The sequence below is a fragment of the Alexandromys fortis genome, unplaced genomic scaffold (genome assembly GCF_014885135.2).
Source record: "Alexandromys fortis isolate MF-2015 unplaced genomic scaffold, M_Fortis_MF-2015_v1.1 scaffold_15, whole genome shotgun sequence".
Classification (NCBI taxonomy): Eukaryota; Metazoa; Chordata; class Mammalia; order Rodentia; family Cricetidae; genus Alexandromys; species Alexandromys fortis.
Genome location: NW_026067911.1, coordinates 2,886,538 through 2,902,769, shown reverse-complemented (window position 1 = coordinate 2,902,769; position 16,232 = coordinate 2,886,538). Strand labels below are relative to the sequence as shown.

At 42.9% G+C, this 16,232-nt stretch overlaps 1 protein-coding gene across 2 annotated transcripts in view; it reads right to left on the bottom strand.

The window, feature by feature from the left end:
- Pex5l (peroxisomal biogenesis factor 5 like) overlaps positions 1-16,232 on the bottom strand; it is a 143,722-nt gene that overhangs the window by 63,604 nt on the left and 63,886 nt on the right. For both annotated transcript variants that reach the window (XM_050138377.1, XM_050138378.1), the window contains 3 exons: positions 8,149-8,260; positions 1,733-1,927; positions 594-717 (listed from right to left, as the gene is read on the bottom strand). In XM_050138377.1, coding sequence (XP_049994334.1) covers positions 594-717; positions 1,733-1,927; positions 8,149-8,260 — 431 coding nt within the window. The remainder of the gene's footprint in view (positions 1-593; positions 718-1,732; positions 1,928-8,148; positions 8,261-16,232) is intronic.

The window sequence follows — 16,232 nt, the reverse complement described above, 5'->3', positions numbered from 1 at the left end:
TTCATAGACAGAGCTCTATGCATTTGGTTTGCCATCATGTAGGGGTATGTATCAGGGCAAAGGAGACAGAAACAGGAGGCTGCCCTTTTCAAATCTTTAAAAACTGGTGTTCTGGTCATTTTTCTTCAACTTAACACAAACTAGAGTCACCTGGAGAAAGGGACCCTCAGTTGATGAATTGTCTCTATCAGATCAGCCTATGGGTGTGATTGAGAGAGCAGAAAAACTCTGTAGCCAGGAACCACTGACTACCATTGGAGCAATGACACGTCTCTCTCTCCCTCTTCCTCTCCCTCTCTTTCCCTCTCTCTCCCTCTCCCCCCTCTCTCTCTCACACACACACACACACACTCTCACACACACACATACTGTAGTTCTGTTAGCTGATACTTCAGCTACACATTTTTGCTTTTTTCTTTTTTAAATATTTATTTATTTACAATTTAGTCAAAGTGGTTTGTGGAAGTGCTAACATATGGAAAGTTATTATTCAGGATCTTGAGTTTCCGGGTTAACTGAGCCCCCTGACATTTCCCAGACACAAAGGGCACCCCCACTCAGTCAGCGTAAACTGTGATCTCAGGACACCTTACCACAGGAGCTCTTTGGACCCGGTCCTCGATGAGCAAGACTTCCTTTCTGCCAGGAGATGGCCCTTGCTTGTTCGATCCCCATGGAGCTTGACATCATCCCATTTTTCCAGTTGTGTTTGAATGTCTACTGAGGAAGAAGGAAGTGGAAGAGAAAGCCCAGGGCCAAGCATGAGGGAGCACATAGAAAAGAGATCGGTTAGGAGACCCTGGGCCAACATTTATTTTCTTAAGGGTGCATGAAAATGAATTAAATCATAGGCAGCTAAAGGAGACAAGGCTTATTAAGATAAACTGGGTTGTGTTTCCAGTTGAAGCACTCAAGTAAAATTAATTTCGAAAGCTAGTTTTATGAATCTATATGTATTTGCCTGACATACAGATGCATGCACACACATGCAAATGAACACACACATGCACATACACAGGCACACACACACGTGTGCGTGCATGCTTGATTTTCTCTTGATTTCCTGGTTGTACCAACTGAAGGCCTTAACTGTCCTTTCGTAGGAGGAATGTTGAGTGTGCTGAAAAAAGTTGCGCTTGGGAGTTGACTAGGGCCAGGTGTGCATTTCCAGCTCTTTCTCTTACTAGCTGTAAGATCTTGGATAAGTTAAATTTTAAACCCCATTTTCACAGACTTCAGAGTTTTAATAACAAGACTAACCATGTAGGTGATTCAGTGTAGTTCCTGGCTATGGCATCCAGCAGTGAGGGGAATTACCAGCTATCATCATCATCCTGGATATTATCTTAGGAATGTTTTATCTGGATGTCCCCAAGTCCTGTGCTGCTCTTAATTGTCCCCGTTGTTTCTCTCTTGCTCTAAACTGAGAATTCCTAGAGAGCAGGGTCCGCATTTTCCTGTAATTTCAGCTCCTGGTCCTAGAGAGATGCCTGGCATCCATGACAAGCTCAGCCCATTGGGAGGAACACATACGTGAACGAATCAACATCACTTTTCTGAAGCAGAGCCCCCACGGCTACTCAGTCCAAGCATAAAAGAGGCTACCCCCTTTCCAGTTCCCAGAACTTTATCTTTTCCATTCCCATGTTTACTCTTTGAAAGTTATCCTGAACTTGACTGTCACATCGGAGCTGACAAGACAAGCCACAGCAGCTGCAAACCTTCGCCTTACCTAAGTCTAAGGATGACGTCTCTGGGCCCCGCAGAGCCTGGGCCCTCTGCTCGCTGTCCCCACTGATGAGGTCAGAGCCATCGGCTTTCTTCTTAAGGGATGAGCTCTTTGACGAGGACTCTGATTTCTTGCCTTTGGTTTGGGTTTGAGAGACAGGTTCACTCAGGTCCAGGAGATCCAAGCCAGTGGTCAACACTATGGAAGACAGAAGGTCAGAGAAGCCCATTTACTTCCTGTAGTTATTATTATTTATCTATTTATTTTTGTATGTATATATGTATGTATGTATGTATGCATGCTCAAGGGTGTGTGTGTGTGTGTGTGTGTCTGTTTGTAGGTCAGAGATAACTTTAGGTGTTGTGCTTAGGTGTTGTCTGCTTTGTTTCTTGAGACAATGTCTTTCACCGGCCTGGAACTGACAAGTATGTTAGTCTGGCTAGCCTTTGAGTCCTCAAGATCTGCCTGTCTCTGCCTTCCCAGGGCTAGAGTCAAACCACTATGCCCCTTCCTCTTTCCTTTCCTTTCCTTTCCTTTCCTTTCCTTTCCTTTCCTTTCCTTTCCTTTCCTTTCCTTTCCTTTTCTTTTCTTTCCTTTTCTTTCTGTAAGCATAGTTTCTGAGGATGGAACTCAGAGCTTTGTCCTTACAAGCCAACCACTCTACCATCTGAGGTACCTCTTCAGCCCTCAGTAGTCTTGTGTGTCAGTTGGTTGCATAGAGCCCCTATGTTGACAGGAAGAATTAGAGTCAGCAACTCAAGCCTCTCATCATTGACAGCTGGAAGGGCTGTGAGGCTGGGAAGCTGGCCGTGTGTCCCTTAGGCCAACACCAGGCAAACCTCACCTAGACCCACCTCGGCAGTGAGAAAGTTTAGGACGAAAATAAAACAAATCTCCATTTAGGTGCAGTAGCTCTATTCTGATTAATTTCTAGGGAAGGTTTGCTTGATTATGGTTTTTCCAGAAAAGGGACAATGCACACAGACTTCATGAAGTCTAATGTAATCGTTTACTGAATTAGGCAGTTCAGTTGGAAAATCACATGCTGCCCGGGGCTCACTAGAGATGGGTTATATAATGTGGTTGGTGAGCAGGAACACGTGCTAACTTCTTGACATTTACTATGCCAATTTTTATTTCAGCACAACCAGCTCTAAACTGGTTACACTTTTACTTCCTAGTAGGTTGATTTCAATGAAGGCAGAAATAATAATAGCATGTTCCTTTGCAAAACCAGAATGAATAAGGTCAGCTTTGAACCTGTTCTTTTTTCCAGTATAGGCAACTTGTTTTTAACTAGCCCTTCCTGAGAAATGGAACAGAAAGGAGACACAGTTCCTTCCTCCAGCTCTTCCTCAGTTTGGGCTAGAAAGGTTGAGCACCCGCCTCATAAGCCAGTGCCTTCCCCAAACTCTTTCCTCCACTTTGGCAAGGCAAATGGGAGTAGAGCAGCCCCTTCGTTGATCTCTAGATCAATGCAGTCTAGAACAACCACTACAACACATTCCCCAATCACAAGTCGTCCTCTGGGTGGAGATCAGTCCCATCCCATCTGCTTCCCACTTGGTGGTCCCCTTGGCAGAGCCAGGGCTCCACGGAGCACACAAGGCCTGTTTCTTTAGTCACGCACAGCCTGCCTGAACATATACATGAGCTAGCCCTCCTCAGGGGAGTCTCTGGTGTGTGAGTCAAACTTGAGTCCCCAGTCACCACGTGTCTGATGTGCCTGGAGGGAAGTTTCCTGAGCAGCCTGAGCTCTGAGTTTCTGCATCTGAAAATGGAGAATCAATAGTCCCTTAGGAGGGTGGAATGGAGAATAGAAAGTGCCAGACCTATTCTAAGTCCTCGCTCAGTAAATACTATTTCAGGCAGAGGAGGGAACAGCATGGTTGTGGAGAGTTTGCCTGGCATTTATGAGCCCCTGGATTTATTCCTACCACTGTTCACACACACACAAACACACACACAGACACAAACACACACACAGACAAATATACATATATACACACAGAGAGACATAAACACACACATAAACACACACACAGACAAATACACATATATACACACAGAGAGACATAAACACACACATAAACACACACACAGACAAATACACATATATACACACAGAGAGACATAAACACACACATAAACACACACAGACACACACACAGACACAAACACTGACACACAGATACACACACAGGCACACACAAAGACACATAGACACACAGACACACGCTCAGACACATGCATACACTTTCTATTTTTGAAGGGCCAAATTGTAACAGATCCTTCTTTCTTATTTAGTGTTCTTGCTTTCTTGTTCTGTTCTGTTTCAAGCCACAATCAAATCTACACACACAGAAAAAGAGAAATGTTCCTGAGGACAAAACAAGAAGAGATAGGATTTTGTCTCCACAGAGGAGTCTATGAGGTGAATTTGTCACGAATGGCCTGAAGGGGTCATCTTGTCACTGAGTTTTCTCGAGAAGATGGGAACCACTTTCTAAGGGCTTGGGAAGGGGAGTCCGTGGTAAGTCAGAAGCAAAGTGGGTGGAAAGAGGCCCCTAGAACCAAGTCAGTTGGCTTCTGAGCCAAATTTAAGCCTGACAGGCAGCCAAGACAGGGCTCCATACACTTCCTGTTCACTGAGCGGTTCAATGAAACTTCTAGACACTATTGGAATGGCCCGGACTCTAGGCCAATGGGACTTCCTTATGATGGAAGGAATGCTCCCAACGCCTTTTCCATTGTACAAACATTTAAAACCTAGCCTCTTGCCCCTAGACTTCTTTTAGATGCATATTTTCATTGTGAACTTATAAAATTGAAAGTACCTTTGCTACAAAATAGTAGCTGGCGGGTTTTAATTTAATCTATGTTTCTGAATGAGTGAACGGAAAATTTAAACTGGCCAGTCACACCTGTCCACTCTGAAGCATCCTGGGCCCTTCCTGTGTTTGTCCTCCATGCTGTCATTGTTTTTTCTGTAAATATGAAGCTGGAGCCTAGCATAGGCAAAGGCCTTCCTTACTGCCCATTTACTGGGAGCAGTGTCTTAGAGAATGGCCTTGAAGCCGAGAGTCCCCTAGGATGACAACTTTAAAAGCAGAGAAGGTTGGGGTAGCCTCTGGAGTCGGGGGATCAGCGTGTTGTTATGTGTAGGGTGCAGGAGTTGAGGCTTAGAGTCAAGGGCTGGCAGCTCCTCCGGTGCTCCAAAGCGAGCAAGCCTGGGCGCAGGAGCTGGGTGTTTGTTGGCTTCTAGATTAAAGTGAAAACATTCTCCTAGGCACACGAAAGTTTGGGTCTCAGGGCTTTTGTGTGCAAAGTAAGAGTATAAGGATCATTGTGTGTGTCAGAGTGTGCATGTGTGTGCACACAAGTGCGAGGAAATACCTTCTAAGTGCTTTAGCTTCACATTGGCAGCCCTTTCTAACTGTTGGTCTAATGACTCGATCCCTCCCTACCGTCAGAAATCACAAGCAAGGTCCGCAGCTTCTCTTGTTGATCTCCGAGAAAGAACCTGCCCTGTGTTCTAACATACGTTAGAGTTATTAAATTACAACGCAGTATATTGCAAATTTTGTCATGCTACATGTATGGCAATCTAATCACTTAGATTAGATTGTTGTTCAGTGGCTTTCAGAACACTTGTTATCAGCCTGTGTATAGTATCCATGCATCTGCTTTTTTAAATAAAGGGTCTTGTTGAGTCTGAGGCTGAAGTCTGTAATCTCAGCTACTTGGGAAGTAGGTGGATCACCATTTTCTGTGAGTTCAAGGCCAGCCTGGATATTTTAGTGAGAATGTGTTTCAAGATATAAAAAAGGAAAAGGAAGATGGGGAAAACAGCTCAGTGTGTATGAGATTTGGGTTCAATTCCCAGTACAGAAAAAAATAATAGGTACATAATTATTTTCTATTATTAACAATAAATCTAAAGATATATTCTATTAAAATTTATTAGAGAAGAATTTTGCCACCTTGGAAAAATACTTCCTACATTGTTTACTTTGTATTGATTTTCATAAGAACCACATTCTTTAGGGATTTAAAAATATAGCGAGTTTTGCCTTGAGATATGTTTCTAAGCTTGTAAAACAAAGTGTCCAACATAAGATGGTTGGAAATCATTGTATGGCAGAAAAGATTCAGAATATTGCATTATGGATTGAATGGCGCTCCACCCCTTCCTTGTTCATAGGTAGAAGCCCCCGTACTTTGGAAAATGACCTTATTGGAAATGTGACTAAAGATGAGGCTGTTTGGAGGCCAGGACACAATCCCAGGACGACAGATGTCCTCATGTAAAAGGGAAATGAGACACGGGTAGGTGTGCAGACAGAGAGATCGATGCCATCTGCACACAGATAAAATCCCACTTGGAGTCACGTGTTACATCCGAGGAACCAATAGGAAGATTCAGAGGTGGTGACAATGTCTTCCCAAGAGCCTGCAGGAGTGTGTCTGGCCAGCACCTTGATCTGAGGCTTAGAGAGTGGTGACAGTTCTCTCAGCTTGTAGCAGGCCAGCAAACCCCAGGGGCCTCCTGTATCCACCTTCCAGTGCTGGGATTGTAAACACAGGGTTTTTAACCCAAGAGTTCTGGGGATCGAACTCTAGTTCTTTTGTCTAAACAGCTAGTGTTTACTGACTGAGCCACTTCCCAGTCCCCAGCGCTGGCTGTTTCAAAGGGGCTTAGTTTCTTCAATTGAAAAGTGACAATGAGCTTCCCCAGTGCATCTGATTCTTGTGGGATTGCCTGCGATTAAGAGCCCCCGGCTCTGTGTTTTCTGGGTTAGCTCTCCAGTTTCAGCCAGCTGAACCCCAGCTTCAGAGGTTAGTATAAATCGGATCTGATGGTTGAATTCATTTTAATGTCCTGTTTAGAATCCAGCCAGCACCGTTCTGTGTGCCTGAACACTCCAAGTGACAATTGGATTTAGAAAACAACTTGGGGATGACATTAAGTAACCAAGAAGGAGATTCAAAAATGCTATCACCTGAGTTGATCGGGCTCGACTTTACCACTGTCAGCACATCCATAGACGGCTTCCTTCCCTTCATCTCCTTGAGTAATTTACAAGGGAAAGATCGTGCTGTTTTTAGATATAGAGAGTGAGGCTCAGCTATTGCCACCAGATAGACAACAGAGAGCAGTAGCTGGCCCCACAGTATGGAGCTGGGAGGAGAATGTATGAGGTTAGATCTCCCAGACTTTTTTCTACCTGGGCTGCCGCTGGCCAGCATTAAGTTTCTCTCTATAGTAATTTACAGCATCCTTGAAAAAATCTCTTTTTTTTTTTCCTATCTGATTTTCTTCACTTAGGCTTCTAAGTGGTAAAAATGTAAGTCACTTGCCAGTGGAGGCCACTGTGGAAAAGTGGGACCAATGCAAGAAGGAAGTGTGAGATCAGGCTCTTCTCAGAATTGGCACCGCCCACCCACTCACTGTAATCTCTGGTTTCCCATCCTGAAACACCAGGCTTTCCTCACTCTTTGAAGAGCACACCTTTGAAAGGGAGTGCTGGCCCAACGAGGCAGAAGCGAAGAGAAGCCCTGCTGGAGGAATGTAGATCCTGCCGTCGGTCTGAGGTGGTCTTTCTGATAGTGATGAGTGCTCATCCCTACAGGCGCCAAGCAAGCGCTGAGCAGAAGAGGGTGTTCTGCTGAGAATGCTTAGTTCCAGGAAGGATTTGTGCAAGTCGGATGCTCAGGTCATTTATATATAGAGAGAGCAAGGACCACACTAAAATGGCCCCATAACATCCTGTGCCCACAGGGTATTTTAATTATCACTGACCTCTACTCAGAAAGAGTACCGCAACATTTTTATTTGGCTGGACTTTTGCTTCAGAAAATATTTTCAAAAATAATTGGACCATCAGGCTGAAGTTGCAAAATCTCCCTCTGAGATGGCAGCTTTCCTTTATAGCATGGTGGGTTTCTGAGAGGCAGGGTGGTAAACGCAGAGGCGTGTGCACCAAAAGCTGAGTGAGAACTGTAACATACTGAAGGCCAGCGAAGCCGACTGGGTAATATACAGTGTGGTTTCCTGGGTAATCAAAAGTCATTTATTAATTTATATGCTTGATTGTATACAGGTCAGTCACTTGATTGCAAACATCATCCCCTACTTAAAAGGCCTGGAGGCAGGGATGGTGAGAGGGCTCAGTAGATAAAGGCGCTTGCTGCCAATGCTGACAATCTGAGTTCAATCCCTGCGGCCCACACGGTGGAAAAGAGACATCTCTCTGAGCTCTACTATGCCCTGCATAGGTCTGTTTCAATATGCAAATGTCCACACCCACAAATAAATAAACATACCTCCCCACTTCTTTAGAAAAACGCCTGGAGGAAAAATACAAACATCTCTGAGTAAAGCACACCCCACTGGAGCATAGTTAGAAGTGAATTACCGGCTGTGTTGGACGTTACTGGTTTTGCAATGGCCTCAGATTTGGTTTCACAGAGGAAGTCATCGATGGAGGGGCTCAGAAGAGGTCTGCTTTCTTGTTGCTCATTCACCAGCTGAGAACAAATGAACACAGGCATCAAAGGGCTTCTCTGCTGAACTGCGGAAGCATTTGAATGAAAACACAGCCCTGCAACACAAGAGGACAAGCAAGCCCTACCGAAATCAACACAAACGGAAATAAAATAGTGGGGTGGGCCAATAGAGAAAACAAAACATCACCACAGGCTGGGGATGAGCCTTCAGCACTGTTAATATATGTTTGGTGCAGCCAACTTTAGTGTTAAAGTTAAAGCCTGTTTCTCTCCCTCCTGGAGGGGCTTTAGAGTCACCTGATTCCAGCACACGAGAAAAGACACCTGGTCCATCATAGGTGCTACGGGCTCACGCCACTCTCTATCTGGACTAAAAGTCCTAGAAATCATTGGAACAGGGGCTTCAGATTCCATGGTGATGGACTCTCATGAGGACTAGCTACTTGGTGTCGGTGGGACCTCTGCCGTTGGTTAGGTGAACACCACTTTTCTTCCTTTCTTAAAAGCTCAAGGTACCTAGAGCCAACCCCCATTTCCTTAGCATGGTTTTGGAGAACATAAATATTATTTGAGATAAGAAAATATTATTGCATAACCTGTCTAGGCATGTAGTAGGTGTATGTGAAAACCTTTAGTCTATGGGAATAGATTCCTATAAGCTAATTAATTAATTAATAATTTTTCCATTAATTAATTCTAGAATTTAATAATTTGTTAGACTTAAAATTCTAACTGAAAACTGTTTTAGTGTGTTCCTAATTACTGGTAGTGGCCAGTTATTTACTGCTTCACTTTGAATCCACACTTTCTATAGTTAAGAGAAAACACACAGACGCAAGTAGTTAATCACTAACTTGGGTGTCTTGGTTTCCTGGGAGAAGCACAGCTGTTTGGCTCTACTCGTGGTCAAGAAAAGATGCGCCTCAAAGTTACTAGAATTTTAATAACTAACCTGTCAAGGTTTTACTATTTTTTTTTTAAAAAGAAACATAAATTAAGAAACAACAGACTTTGGAGTACTGCCAGTCGGAATACAGAACTCCATTCATTGTCATGTCATTGTGTCTCTGGTTCAATGTCAACAAAGTAGTTCATGGTCATCAGAGACTGGACACCCAAGCACACAGTTGTTGCTACAGTGCATCAAACCTCAGGTCTCCGTTAGAGCTTTTCATGGAGAATTAAACATTTGATTTTCCTATGTATTTGTGGATATTAGTGAGGGATACCTTAGAGATCACCCTTCTTTAGTGTTTAAGTTACCGCCATTAGTCTTCAGTTAGTGATAGTTTTAATATTACTACATACAAAGACATGTTTTACTGGGAATCATAGTTCCTAAGGTGGGGTGGGTTTTGGCTTTTTATTTTGTCTGTTTGTTTTAAAAGATGTTCCTTTAGTCTATAACTGAAATTCTGATCCCATTGCTTTTGTTTTCTGTTTTGCTTTTTGTTTTCCTCTTGGCTATTGCCCATGCTGTTTATTTTGAAATAGCTTTATGTCTTAAGTGTCTGTGAGCTCCCTGAAGTTTCTAGGTAAGACATTTGAGTTGTTAAGAATGCTGTGGATAAATCAAGCTTAGGAATTAGTCTAAATATTTTCTGGCATATAAGTCCATTTTAGGATGTGAAGATGAACTTGAAATCATTGGCAAGGCAAGTAAAATGACAGAAAATGACAAAATGACCAACCCCCGGTGGTTCTGCGTCCAGATCTGCTTCTCACATGGGCAGTTTGTGTACCACTTTGTGCGGGGGGATACTTTCTAGGATCCAGCCATCATGTGGGGTGTAGTAATGACATTTGCTCTTTGAACCCTCAGTAATTAATGAAATGAACCTTCCCCGTGGAATGTGGTGTGGATTCCACAGTGCCAAGATTTCTGAGGCTGATGGTCACCATCAAACACGGCACTGCACTATCCTCTAACAGGCCTGTGCTCACCAAGCCGCCCTCTGGCTCTGCTGGCGAACATGTAGGAGACATAACACAACTGTGACTTTAAAAGTCTAAATATTTACATATGATGCCACAGCTCTCTCTTTGATAATCAGGACTTATCTAAAGAAAGTCTAATTTCACAAACAGGCAACTATGTATAACTAAATTCTCTTTATGTTGATTTAAAAAAATACGGGCTATTTCTTCACTAACATTTTGATTTGGAGGAGAATTTAGATAAGTGTTTGGTCTGAAATGTCTGTGAACACATAAGGGCTGACTTAGGGACAGGACCTTCGTCTAAACACAAAGCTCAAGTGTATTTCATACACACCTTGCACACATGCTTGAAGGTAAGTCTATGTAATAAGTTTTGTGTGTCTGCCTCTCTTTTGGCTGCCACCTCTAAAGCCAGAGGCTTGCACTCATAGCTTCATACTGGAACTTAAAAAGTTTTGGATCTGATTTCAGAATAGGAATGCTAAACCTGTATCAACTTTAGTATAGATAAACACAAGTTAAATTACAAGCAACATTCCCTGGTCCTCCCTTTTCCAAAAACAATGAAGGGCTCAGGATTTATCCCTGGATCCCGATTCTGTGTACATGGTTGCAGAACAGGCCTGAGTTTCTACAGCTTAGGATATGGGGATATTCAACTTCTGTAGGTACTCTTAGTTCTTAATGCTGAAAAATCACCCTGTATTATTTGGCGAATTCCAGAGAAACTATTGTTTGTATCAACATCTACATGGGAGAAACGAGTGAAAGGCACTATCGAGTAAGGGCTTTCTTCAGGGCAGCATGCTTGTCAAAGGCAAGAGGATTTTGTTGGTGTTGCGGAGTCACTCATTCCAATTTCAGATGGAGTCCCCGAAGGAAGGAAGAGTCAATAGCCCTCTCAGTCACTGCACACCAAAGGAATGGGAACCAGGGGACAGTGTCTCAGAAAGATCCCAATAAATCCAGGACAGAGTCATGTCTCTCCAGTCTTCTAGCCCCTGCCTCTGCAAGGCTGGTGTCTCTTCGGTGTCCAGTGTCCTGTTTCTGACCAGTGCTGACTCCAGAACTGATGGAAGCATGTGATGGTCATGTCATATCCCTATGTCATTCTTGACGTTTCACTCCAGAGACACAAAACAAGAGGGCACCGTCAACAGCCTTTAGAGTTAGCGTTTCTCAGCCTGGACTAGTGTGGTGGTGCCCTGCTGCAGTGGGATGAGGCGAGGCTTCCAGGTGAAGAAGAGGAAAGGCCAGATGACAGTGAGCATGAAAGCCGTTCAAGTGAGTCAGAAAGAGCTTGGGCTTGGATGGAGAGGCTGACAATGAGGAAAGAGACATCATGAAGACAAAGGATAATCCCCTTACAGGGTCTGAAGTTAGACACAGCCATGGCTCATCCGTTCTAGCCTTTACAGCTTCTAATAGGGAAAGTTCATGCAGAAGGAATTCAAGAAATGGCTGACAAACGAGACAATGGCTTGCTAAAAACTTAAGGCACAATAATGTGTATTTTGCACACTCTGATTAAATGGATCGAACATTGTTTTAGTCATGGCAGTGGTATTTTTTAAATGTGTAGACAGGATCAGCTTTCCCCATCCCTCCTTCTCTTTCTTAACAGGTGGACTGTTTTTCTCGTGGTGATCTAAGAATAAATGAAAATTTCAGGTTCTAGAGCAAAGGTTAAAGTTGAATGGAATCCTCAAGCCATCCTGCTAAACTTTACTTTCAAATTGTGTGCTGTGGATTCCTTCCTCATTCATTTGCAGGATGAAGCTCATTGGCATTTAGATTTACTTCTGTTCACTTGAAATCACTTTATCGATTTCCGTCACTTAAAACTTTGGGTACAGAGCATATTGGTGTTATTAAAATGTGAATCAAAGGTTTCTAATTCTTTGCTAATAATGGAGTCAGGGAGTGCAGTTTTGAGATGAGCTCCTTAGATTAATCAAATTATCAGAGCTGACTTTCAAAGGCCCGCTTCATTGGGTGAGGGGTTTTGTCTTAGTCTGGTCACATCTTTCCATTTCTGTTTCTTCTCTGACTGTGGCCTCTGCTCAATGCTTGCGTCCGCTCAAAGGTCGTTGGGAATCTAGCTCATGAGAGAATATGTGTTTAGCATGTGCAAGGTTCTAGTTTCAATCAAAGCACATGAAAAACAAGCCCCATGATGGTAATGGATGCTTACTTGTCTTTCACACCACCCCTACAAAAGCACACCTTGATGGAGCCCTACAACAACACACCCCTACAATGGTACACCTGATGGCACCCCTACAATGGCACACTTTGATGACTTCCCTACAATGGCACACCTTAACCTTCTTCAGTGGAGGGGAGTGAGCACCTTTGGAATGACCTCCTCATCCGTGCTTATGTAGTACTACTATCTTAGTTTTAATGTTTTTCTTCTCACTAGACTAGAACTGTCATGGCATTAGAGAGTTTATTACATCTTTTTTTTGCATCCTATAGTAATGGTTTAGTATATATTGAGCAGCTTTATGTAGTGAAACTGGCTGACTGTACAACAGAATGATCGCGAGGGTGTCCTGGACCTCATACCGAATTCTAGCAGCCCATGGCGAGATTAGTGGTCTTTCAAAATGCTTAGCGACTTCCTAGAACACTCTATCCCAGACATCCAGGTCCATTTCCTTCCAGGGTTGTGTCTTTTAGATGGGGAATATGGGGGCGCCTAAGCAGCATTTTGTGATGCTATCGAGGCTGTTAGTTTTCTACCAAGAGGGAAGAACGCCACGAATTAACATCTAAAGCAGTGGGCATGCACTCAGGCTTGTGCTCGACCGACCCCACCAGCACTGGCAGGAAGGACTGGACACAGGTGAATGGCAGGGCAGAATCACCACGAGACACAACCTCCTCACCTCATTTTTTATTTTCAATCAGAAACCTGCATCTGGAGAGTCTGAGGGAAAATACTTCTGAAGACGCAGAAACGGGGGCGGGGGTAGAGAAGAAAGTAGGTGAGTAGGTAGATTTACACGAAGGGCTTCCTTATCAATCAGGATTCAAAGGACAATTGAGCCTTTATATTTTATTGTCAATCAAATATTCAGTCGAATGATGTCAACTGAATTGTGTCCTACTAAGACTGGGCAGGTGACATGATCAGCAGATGCTGCCACACAGGTGCAGGGGACACCAGCAGCTCCGATTACTACCTTACTATTTTATCTGAAAGTGCCTTGACTTAGTTCCATTTTAACTCCTCTAGTTTTAGTGTTTTTAAAAATTAAATTTTATTATGCAGTCTATTTGGACCAAATTATAAAGAAATATTTTAATTAATAAATATTTTGTTTATTTTTGAGATTATAATATAATAACATCATTTCTCCTTCTCCTTCCTCATTCCAACTCCTCCTTGCTTCTTTTCCAATTCATGGCCTGGCTGGAAAATATTTTTCTTTTAAATACATTCTGTTGCTTAAACAAGAGTGTCTAATCATTTTACTTACTTTGTGACTAAAATTTAACTTTATTTTCAAATAAATCTATCACTTAGGTTTTTCATGAGAAGAAATAGAGTGAAAATCTGTGTCAACATACTAAACACAGACAATAAAGTGAAATGCATTTCAGGTAATCAAAAGCATACAAGATATTAATTCCTGTGACACTGCTCACTTCCCATCAGGTCGTTACTGCGCTCTGTTGCTTAAGCAGTTCAGCACTTTAGGAATCACTTTTATAGTGAAAACAATAAAGCGAGCATGCTGGCCGGTCTTAACTGTGAAGTTGACTCTACACAGACACACCTGGAAAGATCAGGTTGGTGTGCCGGCATGCCAGTGGGGGACTGTCCTGATTGTTACCTGAGGTACACCCAGACTACTGTAGATCACATCATTCCCTACACAGGGGCCGCTGATTAGTACAAGAAAGGAGGAAAAGCTAAGAGCAAGCAATCGAGAATGCGTATCGGCTCTTCCCCCTCTTGACTGTGGTTGCAATGTTCTAGGTTCTGCCATGACCCCCCTACAATAATGCGCTGCAACTTGGACTTGCAAACCAGATGAACTCCTTTCTCCCCCAGGTTTCTTTTCTGGGAGGTGTTTCTCCCAGCAACAGAAATGAAACCAGGGCAGCTGTTGATTAGAAACAACTGATAATTTCATATTTGTAATGTTGATGTAAAATAATAGAGTAATAATCTTTGGGAATTTTTAAGCTCATTTCGTGTCTACGGGAACAAAGCACAAATATGCATCTGTGCATTTAAAAATTCCCTTATTGTATGTGACGTTGTTGGTTTGAAGTGTATGTCCATTGTGGAGCAGGTTTTCATTTATCATTTTGCTATAGAACTCCTTTATAGTTTATTAATTCTGAGCAAGGTTAGGATTCATATGATATCTTTCAAAACAGGGATGACATGGGGAGGATTCTCTAACATGGACTGTGAGCTGGTTCAGTCTACTGATGATCATCCCTTAAACAGTCTATCTTCAGAGCCTGGCCACACCTGCCCTGATACCTGAGAGCCTTAGGTGTGTGGGTACTAACAGCCCTGACCAGGCCTTAGGTGTCCATGTACTAACAGCCCTGACCAGGCCTTAGGTGTCCATGTACTAACAGCCCTGACCAGGCCTTAGGTGTCCATATGCTAACAGCCCTGACCAGGCCTTAGGTGTCCATGTGCTAACAGCCCTGACCAGGCCTTAGGTGTCTGTGTACTAACAGCCCTACCAGGCCTTAGGTGTCTGTCTGTGTACTAACAGCCCTGACCAGGCCTTAGGTGTCCATGTACTAACAGCCCTGACCAGGCCTTAGGTGTCCATGTGCTAACAGCCCTGACCAGGCCTTAGGTGTCCGTGTACTAACAGCCCTGACCAGGCCTTAGGTGTCTGTGTACTAACAGCCCTGACCAGACTGCACCCCCATCCTCCATGGTAGTTCTTGTCACAGCCATACAGCCTCCAAACCCTTGATTTAATCTAAAGATCAGTCAGACTTTCTCCAGGCAAGACAGTTAGATGTATAAAATTAATCCATTTGTGGGGAAAGGAACTGGCAATGCCATCCCACACGTGGGCAGTGTGGCAATCATTTTAAGTTGATGATAGGAACCCAAGTGAGGTTATGTTCAGTCAACTTGAGAATGTTTTCCCAGCTAAGGACATTGCTCTTTCTCTCTTATTATACACAGAAAAATTAGATTCCCTTCGAGGGATAAGAAGGGAGAACAGATATGGAGGTGGAGTAGGAAGGAAATCACCCTTTAGGCAGAAGAGATGTGAAACTCAGCTCTAAGACACTGTGCTCTGGAGGAAAAAGGAGCCGGGTATACCTTGATTTAAGCATCCAGGAGGCCAAATTTGTCAAAATCAAACTTTCTCAAGTTTCCTTCAGAAAGGAATATACCCACTAAGGCCATTTTGTCTCATAAAAACAAATCTCATTTTCCACGGCATAATCTTTGGGCACATGGGTTTTCTGTCTATCATAAAATTAGATTTGTTTATAGAGCTGCAGCTTACAGCAGTGCTGCTTAATATATGCAATAATACTTTTGCACTATAAAAGTCTTCACTGGCCATTAATATATTCAATATACCTTTACACTATAAAGCCTTCACTTAATATATGCAATCATACCTTTACACTATAAAAGTCTTCACTGGTCATTAATATATTCAATATACCTTTACACTATAAAAGTCTCCACTGGTCATTAATATATTCAATATACCTTTACACTATAAAATTCTTCACTTAATATATGCAATAATACCTTTTCACTATATAAAAGTCTTCATTGGTCATTAACAAGTAAAAACAATTTCAATAACTCATCTCGTTTAACTCAGCATATCCAAGGTATTTCAACATGTGATAAATAAGAAGCATTGGTGTGATAGTTTGCATATCTTGGGATTAAGCCTTAAAAGCCTTTTCTCTTTTTACAATTTTTGCAGCATGTCCCAATTTCCAGAAGCCAGAGTGCTCAGTGGCCACGTGATCAGTGACCATCGCACCGGAAAGCCCAGGTCTGGAGAAGTTTTTCCTCAAAGATTTGGCA